The 13,945-nt window shown below is 39.4% G+C and overlaps 1 protein-coding gene across 4 annotated transcripts in view; it reads left to right on the top strand.

Annotated features, from left to right (window-relative positions):
- The window catches only part of vgll4b (vestigial-like family member 4b), a 39,995-nt gene that overhangs the window by 13,980 nt on the left and 12,070 nt on the right, over positions 1-13,945 (top strand). For 3 of the 4 annotated variants that reach the window (XM_086199732.1, XM_086199730.1, XM_086199729.1), the window contains one exon: positions 10,675-10,900. In XM_086199732.1, coding sequence (XP_086055858.1) covers positions 10,675-10,900 — 226 coding nt within the window. Of the gene's footprint in view, positions 1-2,612; positions 3,084-10,674; positions 10,901-13,945 lie in introns of those variants that run through there. The other variant, XM_086199733.1, reaches the window with a different exon arrangement.

Below are 13,945 nucleotides of genomic sequence, written 5' to 3' on the forward strand. Positions count from 1 at the left end.
TCTGAGCATTTGCCCTCCAGTTAGGATTCTGAAATTGGATCTCCTGGATCTAATGTCAGCACAGGTATTGCTCACTTCCTGACTTCTGTGTTTGTGGCTATGTCTCACACAAAAACACGTACACTGCAAATGTGTGCTCATGTGTGAACTCAAACTTTAACGTGCAACCACATCCTGCTAATCAAGTTCTCTGTGAAATACCTCAGGATGATTGTTCCCCAAGCAAAACATGTAATGTGAAGACAGTCTAATAACACACCCCATTCATCTTATTTGTGCCTCTTGTATCTATATAGTTCCTTCAGCCTAGCCTGTAACCTATCTCAGGCACCAGGGGGCAGCAGAGAACCACTCTGAAACACCTAGTTTCCTGTGATGATTTTTTTTTATTCACATTAACTCTGAGAAGTTTGCTTTTACATTCATAAAACTACTTCATCCAGTTAAAAGTGTTCACCTAACATTGGAAATAATAAATACAGACTCTCCCAATCAACAGCATTATTATTACTTTTTTTTTAAAACCATATCCACAAACCACTTTTAAGGGTAGTTGTGTAATAAGGAAAAATCTAATAACATGTTCTATTATTTATATTCTCTCGTGTGAAACCTGACATATAAAACAAGGTAGGCTGGTGGGAAACTACAAACTTTGCCAAGCTGGAACGTTTTATAAGCAGACATTAAAAAAGAAAAAGAAAAAAGAAGCTTTCCCTGTTTTACAACTCATGCTCTTTTTGTGTTTGTCCTTTCCATTATTTCAGTTTTTCCCTCTCTTCATCTTTCTTTTTCCCATCTCACTGTTTCCATTCTGTATCTTTAAACAGTAATCCCCGTACAGCCAAGCTGACATTCAGGAGCTATCACTTCTAAATTCCCCACAGGAAAACAGTCCCGGGTCTCACTTCATTTGGCAAAACTGTTATAAATTTACTTGATAGTTTTTTTTTCCGTAGTATATTCCTATAAAATTTACTACAGGCAGTCTGAGTCTTAGTCTTAGTCTTACTCTTACCCCCCCACCCCCCCGGATGTGTTTGCGGAGGCTGATCTTGTGCGTAAAACATCCCTGATATTTGAGGCGCTCCAGGGATTTAGCGAGCATGCCCAATGCGCCCCTCCAGGCAGTAGAGGAAATCCACAGACCTTATAAAAGAAGTGGACGTAGCAATCGTGACATTGGTTTGTGGATATTTTGCAGACTGGAGTATAGCTGTTGCTATGTAGGTTCTTTTGGATCCAGAAGTGTTGACATGTGGATGAGAGGGTGGAACTGACTGAGATCAACTACAGAACAGGAATATTTGAATGGTGTTCTGAGTTGTTATCAGCAGGGTCTTCAAGTCAACTCTGTGACTGTGATTACTGGCCTTTTGAATGAATTTCATTGTTGAATTCAACCAGCTGCTTCACATTCTATCCTACATAAGCTAAGGTCAAAAGAGGCAGGTGGCAGGAAGCACTTAAAAACTCACACCAATCATTTCCTGTTTCCTGTGTGGGCCTGAAAAACTTGGTCAAAATATCAACTTTTGAGTAATTTGACTGATGTTGGAATTGTGATATGACAATATTGACACTATCAGAAATCAAAGCTGTGTGCTTGTGTAATTTTCTTTTGCAAAGACCTGTACCAAACCAAGGCGTTTCCAAGTCTGTAGAATACCATTAGTAGACATGGATCCATCCATTTTCTTCCGCACACCCATGGTCAGTTTAGAGTATCAATCAGCCTAGTCCTCTCTTGATGTCTTTAGTCTGTGGGAGGAAGCTGGGAGAACATGCGAACTCCACACAGAAAGACCCTGTACCTGAGCCAGGGCTTGAACCTGGAACCTTCTTGCTCTGAGGCGACAGTGCAAACCACTGCACCACCGTGCCGCCTGCAGAAACAGAAATGATATTTATTTATTTTTATTTATTCATTATTTTATTTTATATATATTAATATATATGTATATATATACTTATATATGTATATATTTACATATATATATATATATATATATATATTTTACACCTATTTGAACTTTAGTATATGTTGCACCCCCTGAAATTTGGGATATTGCACTAAGCAGCTTTCTGATTTCAATTAATTTTACTCATTGTATTATACCAGAGTATCTGGAATATAATTTAGAAAAGTTCACTTCACTTCATGACCCATAATGTAATGAAAAGGGCCGTTTGCAGCTTGCTTATAAAGTGAAATTATATGACTGGTCTATTTTCACGGAGTGCATAACCTTCACATATCCAGATATATTGATTATAAGGGAAGAACCTCACTGAAACTAGCGATGGACGAAAATTTTAGAAAATATTTTGTGGGATATTTAGTAAAGTTAGAAAGCAAAGCATTTCCTTTATAGATTTTAGATGACCTGTTTTATTTCAAATGTAAAATTCAAAATGAACTCCATGGCAAAGACTTCAAACTGGCAACCATTAAACCTTTAAGGGTTATATTAACTGAGATATGGAGCTAAGGGAGAAATTGGGGTATTTTCCGCGTTGTCTTCCTCCACACTCGGGGCCTGAGCGGGATGTCGACCCCTGCTGGCCATAAGAAAACCTCAATAAAGGGCTCATGTTTATGGCGCTTCCGTCCTCAGCACTGGAGGCTCCGTCCACTTCTTTGACACCAGCGAGAATGAGGTCCAGTGGTGCAGCGGACGAGTCATACCAAGTCCTACCAAGCCTGCGTGTCAGTGCATTCGACTTACAGCTGGCTGTGAGGAGAACTGACGCTAACCTTTTCAGCTTTTTCACCGCGATACATTAGGAAAAAAAAGCATCTTAGTAAACTTAGTAAAGCAACAACAACAACAGCAGCAGTGGGAATCCGGTTTCAGTGCTCTGTGCGGGGTTTTATACACAGGGGGTTTCTAGAAGACTAAAGTTGGAGGCTGGGCCTTTAGCTTTTTGACTGTCGGTTGAGAGGAGAGAAAAGAAGCTGGTCTTTCTTTCTTCTTTTTTTGTGGTTAAAAGTCAATAAATGCTACTAACGAAAATGGACCTGTTGAACTACCAGTACCTGGACAAGATGAACAACAACATCGGCATTCTCTGCTACGAAGGTAAAGTGGAGCTTTCGGGGTTGTTTTACATTTGTTTTCACAACTTCTACGCGCGAGTCATGTTAGCGACGCAGTTGACTCCAACGGTTGTTTTAAAGTAGTTGGCGTCAGTTATTGAAGTTTCATATTTTGAGCCACATATTGGTTAATTTTATGTATTTAATGTGACCATACACGAATAAATACGAATAGACGTTAAAGTAGTTGATGTTATTGTTGTCATTATTATTTACCGTGTACATATCGGGCTAACGCGTATTTTTCATCGAACGTAACTTACGCCAAATCTGTCCGTTAGCAACGCAGTTAACGTAGCCTCTGTACTGCGTGTTTATGTCCCTTTTTCATCTATTTCTGTGTTATACTGAAACATCTGTTTCTGTGAAATACTGAAACGTGGGTAAAATATTGTTTTTCTCCTCATCAACTTTTTAGGGTTTCAACTTTGCGAATGGTTATATCTTCCTTTAGCAGAGTAGAATGCTATGATTTGAATTTATCAGTATATTCCGTATGCCACATTTAAAAATAATGCCTGGACCAGTGCTCTCTGTACCTGTAGACCACCGTTTATTTCTGGCATTGGCAACAGGGCAGTTTTGCAAACTGGTTGCCTTTGAAGCAGTGTAAAAGTCCTCTCCCCTGGTCATATGTCAAGATTCATAATATCATCCAGTCTTCCCAGGGGTTGTTCCTTCCTCTGTGCCCTCTGCAGCACAAAGAGTAATCCTCTGTATTGAGAGAAACATTTAAAGTCAAAAGGATTAATCTGCAGTTGCCCAACAAAAACCAAGTCGTTTTTTTAATTTATTTATTTAGACACAAACTGTTATGAAATCTGCTTTTTAGGCAACAATGACCCCTCACAGACAACCAGTGACTTTAGCTTAGAACAGTAGTAATAGGAAGGTGGAGCACCTCCTGAGTTGAAATCTTGAAGCAACATAACAGGAAAGTTGTTGTTTTTTAACTCTATTGAGAGATTGGCTGATATTTACATTTTCAGTGAGCCCTCAAATATGCTTCTTAAACACTGGAAAAAAGAAATATAATGGTTGCAGGATAAATTATAGTTTAAAATAAACTTTATCATCTAAAATGACAGACATCAGTGCTCTGAGTAGTGATGCTACTTTGAATATAGTCCTAACTAGAACTTGAGTGAGGGGGGCTAATACAAAGATTCTAAAATAGATTTATCAGCCAATATTCCTTTTGCAATGCCAAGTATTCAAATCAACACATACCTGACAACATATACTCTGATACATATACAGTGTATCCATGATAGTCCAGCATCAGCAGATTAATATGTCAGTAGAGTGTTGCATTGACCTCTGTCCTCTAAAAACGAGGCAGTTGCAAGGAAAGAAAACAAAAATCTGCTCATTTGATGTGAAATTGTTTAAACCTTTTTTTTTTTTAAATAAAAATACAAATATCAATTCACCCATGAACATCCATCCATCTATTTTCTATACAATTTATCCGTGAAGGGTCACTAGGGGGGTGGAGCTGGAGCCTATCTAAGCTGACATTAGATGAGAGGTGGGGTTCACCCTTGACGGGTCTCCAGTCCGTCGCAGGGGCATCAGGACGGGTTCCGATACAGGTTCAGTATCTCGCTCAAGGATACTTGGACATGGTCACAGGGGGAAGTGAGGACTGAAACAATGACCCTTCGGTTGCTAAACAGCCACTCTACCTCTGAGCCATGCTGCATCTACATTTGGTATTTAATAAACACAGAAATGACTAATTATTATTCACTTCTAACTGTAACCTTTAACCATCTTAACAGCTGTTATTCTTCATGAAGGTTCACGTGTTAACAGTCAATAAAGCCACGCAGTTAGTTCAGATGCTCTAAAAACACTCCAAGTCAAATATTTCAGTGAAGATAGTTGCTTTATCACCAGGAAGACCTTGTGACCACTGAAGTTAGCCTTGTTTTTCATGTTTGTGTTTCAACTTGAGCGGGTGGTATATTGTTAAGTGTGGTGGTTATTGACAACCTTTACTGGAGGTTGAGTGGACATTTAAACCTGACCACTTCTCCCCAAATTGAAATGGGAGAAACACACTAAAGAAATAAATCAAATCTGCACATGTGCTAAGTTTTTAACATGTTTGCTAGCTCCTCCTCTGATGCACGACTCGTATTTTCACCGCATTCTGTGTTTTTTTTCACTTTGCCCAATCCTCAAAACATGGATTTTGCCTATTGTAACTACATCGTTGTGACACTATTGAGCATATCATCATTAATGGATGGCTAGCCACAAAGAAAAAGTTAATTTAACACCAGGTTAATGGGAAATACAGAATGTTACATGATACATTTTCCATTCTTTGATAATAGAAAAGGTGTGGATCAATAAATGGCTTAAATAAGAAATGGGTTGCTAAAATTTAGCATCCTGTCCGAAATAAAAAATCATCATTGGAAGTAATTCCTGGCTTTCCTCCACTGCTACTGTAAACAATCCCTCTCTACAGAACCACATTAAATTAAGTTGATTTTGCTCTCCCATTAAATTGTGAAAACCATTTTGCAGATTAGCGAAGACGGTCAGGGAGGTTGTCTGGCAAACTGCCACTTTTTCAAAGGAGGAGGGGTTGGAGTTGTAGCTACATATCAACATCACAAATGCAGTGATGACTCTGTTGAAGATAACTTGTACTGAAACTTTCTAGCAGCAGAAGCACAATAATCAATTTCTTCGTGATTATCCATGTGATAGGGGCCTCTCTCAGAGTCGTGTTTTTGTCAGTGTTCTTTGCCTTGCTGTAATTCCTTTTGGCAAACTGTGAGATTCTTGCTTGTTGACGTTTTAACTTTTCCATTTTTGCTCTGGAGTTTGAGTGCACATGCCATTATTGTGAAATTCCAGTGGCAGTCTTCTCAAAGCTCATTCGTCTGTGCAGTGATGGTGTGGCAGATATAAGTGCCACTGGCGTGGGATTGAAACCAATCTAGTCTGTCATCTCTCCAGCTTTCATCCCTCTATCTTGGGGAAGAAGATTAGAGGAGTGAGCTCAGTGAAGTGAGGAGGGGGCTGCTAAGTGCAGTTATATGGAGCTATCCTGCAGGCGTATCTTTCACATGATAGTTCAAACACTATGTTTCATATCTCTCACCAGTCAATTTATTTGTTTTTGTTTTGTGTGTGTGTGTGCGGTTTTTAACTGACTGAGCTAAAATCTGACTATCATGTGCCTCATGATAAGAACACAAAGATACAAGGAAAGGGCTAACCAATAATAATGTGAAAGAAAAGCTATTCATGTTCAAACATGTGGATCTGAAAAGGAGCTGGTGGAGCTTTGTGATGCAGCCAGTGTCCTGACTTGTTTGAGTGAGCACACGTGCTCTCACATATCCCCCTTAAAACTGAACTGGTGGACTGTCCTGAGAACTGCAGTGACATTTTACCAGTTGTCTCATACTGGTACATGTGCATCCGCATGGAGATCAAGTGTTAGATTGTGTATTATACTGAACTATTATGCTTTGCAGTTTATTGACTAATTGGCTAACAGAGATGTGCATTTGACTCTTGACTACATGTGACAGCGCCTATGCTGATGTCCCTGATGATGCTAAACTTAAGCATAGCATCTCCAACTATTGATTACAAAATATTATCAGTTTTACTTTCCCATACGTTTCCTTTTGTATATTTTTCAATATAAAATGTGATTTATAGAATGACATGGCAGAATATCTTCTAGTTCTATTGTTTACTGAATCCACTTTCTTTTTGCTGCATTGGCTTTAATTGGCATTCACTCCTGGGTCAAATGACGGCAGTAGACATGGGTATTTATCGGCTCCAATTGCCCTGATGGGAACACAAAACCCAGGTGAACACTAATTTGTTACAGACTTCTGGTGCTCCCTGTCTTGGACACACATCAGAGGAATGGTCAGGTCTTCACTATCAAAAATATACTGAGAGGCAATGAAAAGGGTGTGTGCAATAGGAAAAGGCTATGAGGGATCATGTGTATCAGCAACATTTCAACTTCAGTATTGATCAATAGTCAATCTCGCATCACATCTCCTTTTCTCCTCAAGCGATGTTTTCAAATGGCAGATTTTTTTTACGCATAATCCATTAAATGTCATGTATTAGATAAGAGTAATTGAGAAACCATGATTTTTTTTAGACAATAAGGTTCAAATTCATCATTAACAAATAGAAAATGTCCTCTTCAACATGCATAAAGGGTTGACCAATATTTTACCCCCCTGTCACATTTCAATGTAGCATCCTCCTAAAGGTCCGCTGGTCAGTTTTCATTATGTAATTCAAATTTTGAGTCTTAATTTAAAAAGAAAAGTAGAATTCAGATTTATCTACCTGGGGAGCCACGCAAGTAGAGGTTAAAGGAAACACTGATGATGCGCTGGCGATGACTTTAATGTTGGGTGGATGATGAATAAATAGGTTTTGAGAATGAATTTATTATGCTGAATGGGTCACAACCATAAACCATGAAGGGCAGGTCCTCATGAGAACATCTTGATAAATATCCCACCTGGACTGAAGGACTGGGTTCAGACCCATTTGTTGTTTGCTCAGGTCATAAAGAAATGGAAGGTGTGCAGGCCTGTAGGTTCATATCATGGCGAATCAACTACTTTTCTGAGAAGTCATGTCCTAAGTTTTGGAGCATGGCAGATTGGTTCATTTTTGGGACCAAAAGAAAATTACATTGTAACTGAATTATTTCTGTAAACTACAGCAACTTGATTTAATATGCAGTGTTGCAGGGAAAAGAAAAACAATAACTGAAGACTCCAATCTACTGATGATTGCTGCCATTTATTTTCAGGTCTTTTTTTTTTTTTGTATTCCCATCCTTGTTTAAACGGTGATTTTGATTGACTGTATTTTTAGGGATAATTGTTTTAATCAGCGGTGTGGTACATTTGCTTTCAGGCTCATTTGGAAGAAATGCACGACTGCTGTGCGGAGTGTTGGTCCATCTGTCTGCCTCTCTGTCCTGCTCTCCCTTTCTCTCTCTGAAAAGCTGCTATCATTTTCGGCCTGACAGCGAGGGGTGCTGGGGAATGCTGACTGTCTCTTTTTACTGCCAGGCAGGACAAAATAAACAAGGTTGAAAACCTCAAAGCTGTGTACTTTTGTCATCCTCTTGCCATCTTTTCTTTTCTTTTCTTTTTTTTTTTTTTTTGGTCTGTCCTGCTTGTCTTTCCTCTCCCTGCCAGAGATCAAACCAATCTGACATCCGGTTTAAAGTTAACCTCCCAAAGACAAAAATCTCCTGTGTAAAATACTGATGTGGATTTAAAAAATTAAGGCAACGCCATAGGACCAAGTTCCGGTTACTAAGAAACTTGTCCAAAAATAATCACATTGCTGCTTTTGAGAGGAGTGGGCAAGCCTGGGCTCATCTCAAGTATCTAGAGGGGAAAGAGAGAGAGAGAGAGAGGTCAGCTCCGTTTGTAATCTAATCTCATCCTGAATCCAAAGTGTTTGAAGTTCTGTCAAGAGAAATAGGCTTTGATCATGTGGACCTAATGAATTGAGAATCGAGAGGGGAGAGGACAGACTGGAACTTTACTGAAGTGTAACAACCTGTCCTCCACTGAATGCCTGTCAGTTCAAGTTAAAAAAAACAAATAAAGCAAAAACGGATATTGTCATATTTGTTCACGTACTGACCAGTTATAATGGGTGGTGCATGTTTATTGCATTTACAGCAGTTCTGCCTCGTCTAAAACTACTTTTTGTAGCTTAGCTTGTCTTGTGAATGGAGAGTCTTTTTTTTTTTCATTCTTTGAGGACTTTCCAACCTCTGTTTTTCTATTTCATCAGGATTTCATCAGTCTCACTATGGTGTAGCAGTTATATCAATAACATTTGACTCCACACGGTCAAATGTCTTATGTGTTTGCAGGGGAAACACTCACAGATTTACTCCTTGTTGAACCTCTGATAAGCTACTATCTATCCTTGATCCTGACTAGACTGTCTGGTGTCATGGTCTCCCTTTTTTATTGCTATCCATCTGTGGTGCCAAAAATAATGATGTCATTCTTGTTGCCAAGGAACACAGTGGGGCGATCATGCCAGAGAGAAAGAGAGAGAGGGAGTAAGGGGTGGGTAAGTGCTGCTGTGTGTTAGGAGGCCATGCTACGGCTAAATATACACGGGACGGAAAAGTATTAGGAGTACCTCTCAGTATAACCCAGTACAGTTCAGCAGTACAAATTAAAGCCTCTAAAATAACCATTACATTATACCAACACCTGTCAAATAGATTAAGAACTGAATCTTGTAATCCGCATGAAAGATGGATTTCTTGCAGGACTGTGGCATTATACTGGATCACTAACAGTTTCTTCTTTGTGAACTTCTTCTTGAGGACAGCCCAAATATGTAGAGTACTACATAGATGATTGTATTTGAAATCCAATTTTAACCCAGATATCTAATGTTGTTATCGTTAATTGTGCTGATAAAACCCCAGTGCTGATTTAAAAAAATATATATACGTGTGTGTGTGTGTGTGTGTGTGTGTGTGTGTTTGTGTATAAATATAAAATCAACCATGTGTTGCAGATCTATCACAGCTTTGTGCTTTTGGATTATTTTAACATCTTGTTTAAATTCTGAGTCATTAACTTTGAATCATGGAACTAAAACCAAACAGTAATGATTTCATCTCTACTGTGCTGCTACTGTGCACCAATTGTCATTTGATCCCATAACATTAATTTAGATTAAATGCAGGAAGACTCTGAAGTTTGTGTGGTTTGTCATTTAAAAATGATCTGATCAGTTGGTATTACATTACAGGGAATTTGAGTCTTGTGTTAGCTAGTTCTTTTTTTGTCTCCTGTGGGAGTAGTTATAGAGAAAGCTGTGAACTGAAATATGATTTTTGAGTGTTGGTCGTTATGTTTTGTTTGGGGAGAGGTCGGACAGATGCATGAATTTGAAGCAGTGGAAAGTCCCCGTGCTGAGACAGAGCCAGTGGTAGTTTTCCTGATTCTCTTCTGCTCTCACTCCCACTCACTGAATACTCTGTAGGCCTTCTGTACCAGGACAAGACTGGAAAAGAGTCAAGAGAGAGAAATAGTTCACACCACCACACACACGTATGCATAATCCATCCACAACTATTTCTTCCAAAACATTTCTTCACCAGATACTCCTCTGCTCATGCCAGAGGGTTGTGCCTCTTTCAGCAAACTGTATAAGTCAACAAAATCCAAAAATTGAGCTGAAATACTCCCTTTACACTACAGTCACTGTCATAAAGTAGCTTTTGTGGTGAGCTTGCTTTAAGTGGCAATAAAACAGTTGCCTTCTACTAGAAAATATCATTGTAACTAAATGCCACATTTCTACAATTAAATGAGTGTAAGTTCTGAAAATTATAATTGATGCCGATTGCGTCAAATGTCATACTTAATCTGTTTTTTCGATTTTGTCTGAAAACGTTGTTTTGTGTCAGATTGTAAACGTCAAATCAACTTAAAAAATGATATTCAGTATTCAGCCTTATTGACCCTCCTATCTCTCTCTCTCTCTCTCTCTCTTCCTTCCTTCCTTAGGGGAAGCAGCTTTGAGGGGAGACCCCAGACTCCAGTCCCTGTCCTTATCCTCGTCTTCCTCATCCTCCTCGTCATCATCCTCCTCCTCTTCCTCTATCTCCAGCCACAGGACAGGTCCTCCTCCAATCAGCCCCACCAAGAGGAAGCTGAGTGGGGACCAGGGGGACAGTGACATGGACGACAATGAGCATGTGGCAAAGATGAGCCGACTCTTCGCTGCACAGCTGTGAGTACACAGACGAAGACACACTAATTTTTTTAGTTTCCTGAGAGATTAGGCACTTGTACACATTCTTAAAACCTCCGTAATGAAGACCATTGCAAGTTCTTTTCTTGATTAAACACTCAGTTTTTAAGAGCAATCTTCTGCTGTACTTGGCCTTGTGTTTGCAGGCTTCTCTCTTAGTTGTGCACTGACAGGCTTTCTCAGAAGTCCCAGTTTGGACTGTAGCATGCTTCACTAGGTTTAGATGGCTCCGGGGTGTTCTGCATATAGCCACAGATGTCTGGAATTGTGGAAACGGCGACTGCACAACAGAAAGATTACTCACATATCCCAGATCCTAACTTCCAGAGATTCCAGAGATTCTGGAGCTGGTAGTGAAGGACTGATGGGGCCAGTGTCAGTTGAGTCACAGCTCTTGCAGGCTTTCTCAATTCAACTGAGTGAGTCATGGGACTTCTGCCATTGCTATTTATTGCAGAAATGCCAGGGAAGTGTTGGGAAAAGCTTATGCAGTTTTTCATACATGCTATTTCTTATCCCGTCGAAGGAAATACAGGAGGTATCCAGAAGTAATTGATAATTGAAGCTGGGAGCAGGAACAGTCATAGATTCAGTAAAGGCAGGAACAAGTATAAAAAAAATGAAGTCCATGGATCTATATCTTTAAATTGTTGAAACTATACTGTGAAATACCTTACACTTGCGTTGCCCCATTGCATCCTCAAAGCTACACTGATAATCGTTTGGAACACACTGAGCTGCATAAAGATCAGCTGATAACAAAATGGGTTTTTTTTTTCCCAGAATGAGTATTGAGGGCTCTTACTTGATGAGTCTACACAATAGACAAGAGTGAAGTAATTACCAAAGTCGTGTACTTGTGTGTGTGTCTGTGTGTGTGAGTGACAGGGCTGGGCTGTGTTCCTGTAGATTGTGTTACAGGTAGGAATCTGTGACAGGGGAGTCAAGCTGCTCTAGTGGCGCATGGGAAAAGGGTCTTTTCTTCCTTCATCTTGTGACCGCGCTCACATAACAAAGGATTAGCTTGTGCGACTTGACATTTGTGCCGAGTCATCTCATTTGCTGTTTTGGCTATGTCAGTGGTGGGAGAATTAACATACTTTTCAGGCAGTAAATCCTACTTCCCACTTTATTATTCAGTTGTCTGTTGTTGTTTTTTTTTCCTCTGTCAGCATATCTTTTATATCATGTGGTTTACATCTGCATGCATTGATAAGAAAATGTGTCACAAATGGTACTTTATTTTGTTAGTCAGTCTGTCAATGTACAGTGGGACTTATTGTCTTATCAGCTTTCAGTTGGTGTCGCAACTTATTTTCTGAACTTCTAATGCAACCATTTTGTGCAGACTGAGAGGTCTTAAACTTTTAGTTTCACAGAACCCGTTTCTAACTGCTCATTGTACCGTGATTATTACCTACAAGTAACCCGAGCTAAGCCATAATCCCTTCATTTAATCTTCAATCAAGTGACTTCAAAGTTGTAATTAAAATAAAGGTGCTGAAAATGTAATCACCTAAAAAAGTAAATTGGTAGTCGGCATGCTGAAACATGAAGTTGGATTTAGGGCTTGTTAAACTTTTTGATGATTAACTTTTGATGGGGTATGCTAACACTTCCCTCCTACTACCATTCATTGAACTAAACTAACTATCATAGCACAGAGGAGAGAAGGCTATCCATCTTGTTTGCCTCTGGGGGCAAATTAGCATATTTCCCCAAAACTTGGTGTGTTACTGCACACTTAACACAGTACTTTGATGTCAGGAATATTAGTCACATTTTACCAGTAGCAACTGAATGGAACTGTGATGGCGCTTTCCTCAAATACTTGACCAGAGTTCATTGAGGTGAGGTCACTGCCACATAACTTCTACTTTCCCCTCTGGTCATCACGTCTGGATTTTGGATTCAGTTTTTCTAGATATCTTCTGCTCTAGTCCAGGCATTCGGGGTCAGAGTCTGTCCATTTTTGTTTTTAGACAGATTAACACTTGGAGTTGTCACGCGCTTATCGCACACACAGAAATGTAACAAGTTGTCGACATGATTAACTATTCTCACTTCAACTGTTTCCGCTCTGCTCTATATCTGGCGGTAACTCCTCACAGAGAGCTCTCAATGTAAATAACAGCATAGAAGACACAGTAGAGAATCACTGATCTGAATTAAAACTAGTGAAGTTGAATTAACACAATTCTTACACACAAGTAAAGCATTTTTGGTTGCCATTTAATCTATACTTTTACATAAGGAGGTCAACTGAATGCATCTTTGAGTTAATTTAATTTGTGGTTCTCTGAGGATATTTTTCTCTTGGCAGAGGTGACTGCTAAGTGGCCTGTTGAAACCTGCAGTCAGAATCCGCATTTCACAAGTGTACAGGTCATTTAAACTGTTGTGCCTTTCCAAAGAACAGTCATTACACTTAAGTGGAGAGCGATTGATTGTCATTGAAAAAAAATTCAGCTTAAGCATTCGACTGTCAACTTGTCTTTAAGGTGTAAGTTGTAGGCTTCATTAAACTAATTTGTCTGTGTATTGTAGGAAGAGTGATTACATTTAATGTGAAAATGATGGACTCGAGAAGAGAATGCCAGAAAATTAACCCCTGCAACCCCTCACCACACATGAATATAAATGCACAGTGCACATATCCAGTGATGGTAATCTGACATTGTTGTAGCTGTTGAATTGCTGGTAGCTTCGGTTTATGGTGCATGTTTTTGTTTGTTTTTTGTCACCACTGGTTGTTCTTCTCAATGTTTGGAGGCTATTGTGTTCATCCCTTTTTTTTAAAAACGTATTTAACATTTCTGCTTGAATTGCGATTTTCTTGTGTGCTGACATGGGCTGCTGTGCAAAGCTCAGTCATATATTTTCAGTCAGTATGGACACAGAAGGACACCTGACACCTCAGACTCGGGGTGGGAGCATAAAGAGGGAAGGTCAGCTTTCCTTTATTGTCCAGTCTCAACAAGTAGAAGGCAAGAGGGATGAGAGAAAAAAAAGACTTTGAACAAA

Source organism: Aulostomus chinensis, chromosome 3 (genome assembly GCF_037954235.1).
Source record: "Aulostomus chinensis isolate RoL2024-O1b breed Wild chromosome 3, RoL_Achi_v1.0, whole genome shotgun sequence".
Classification (NCBI taxonomy): Eukaryota; Metazoa; Chordata; class Actinopteri; order Syngnathiformes; family Aulostomidae; genus Aulostomus; species Aulostomus chinensis.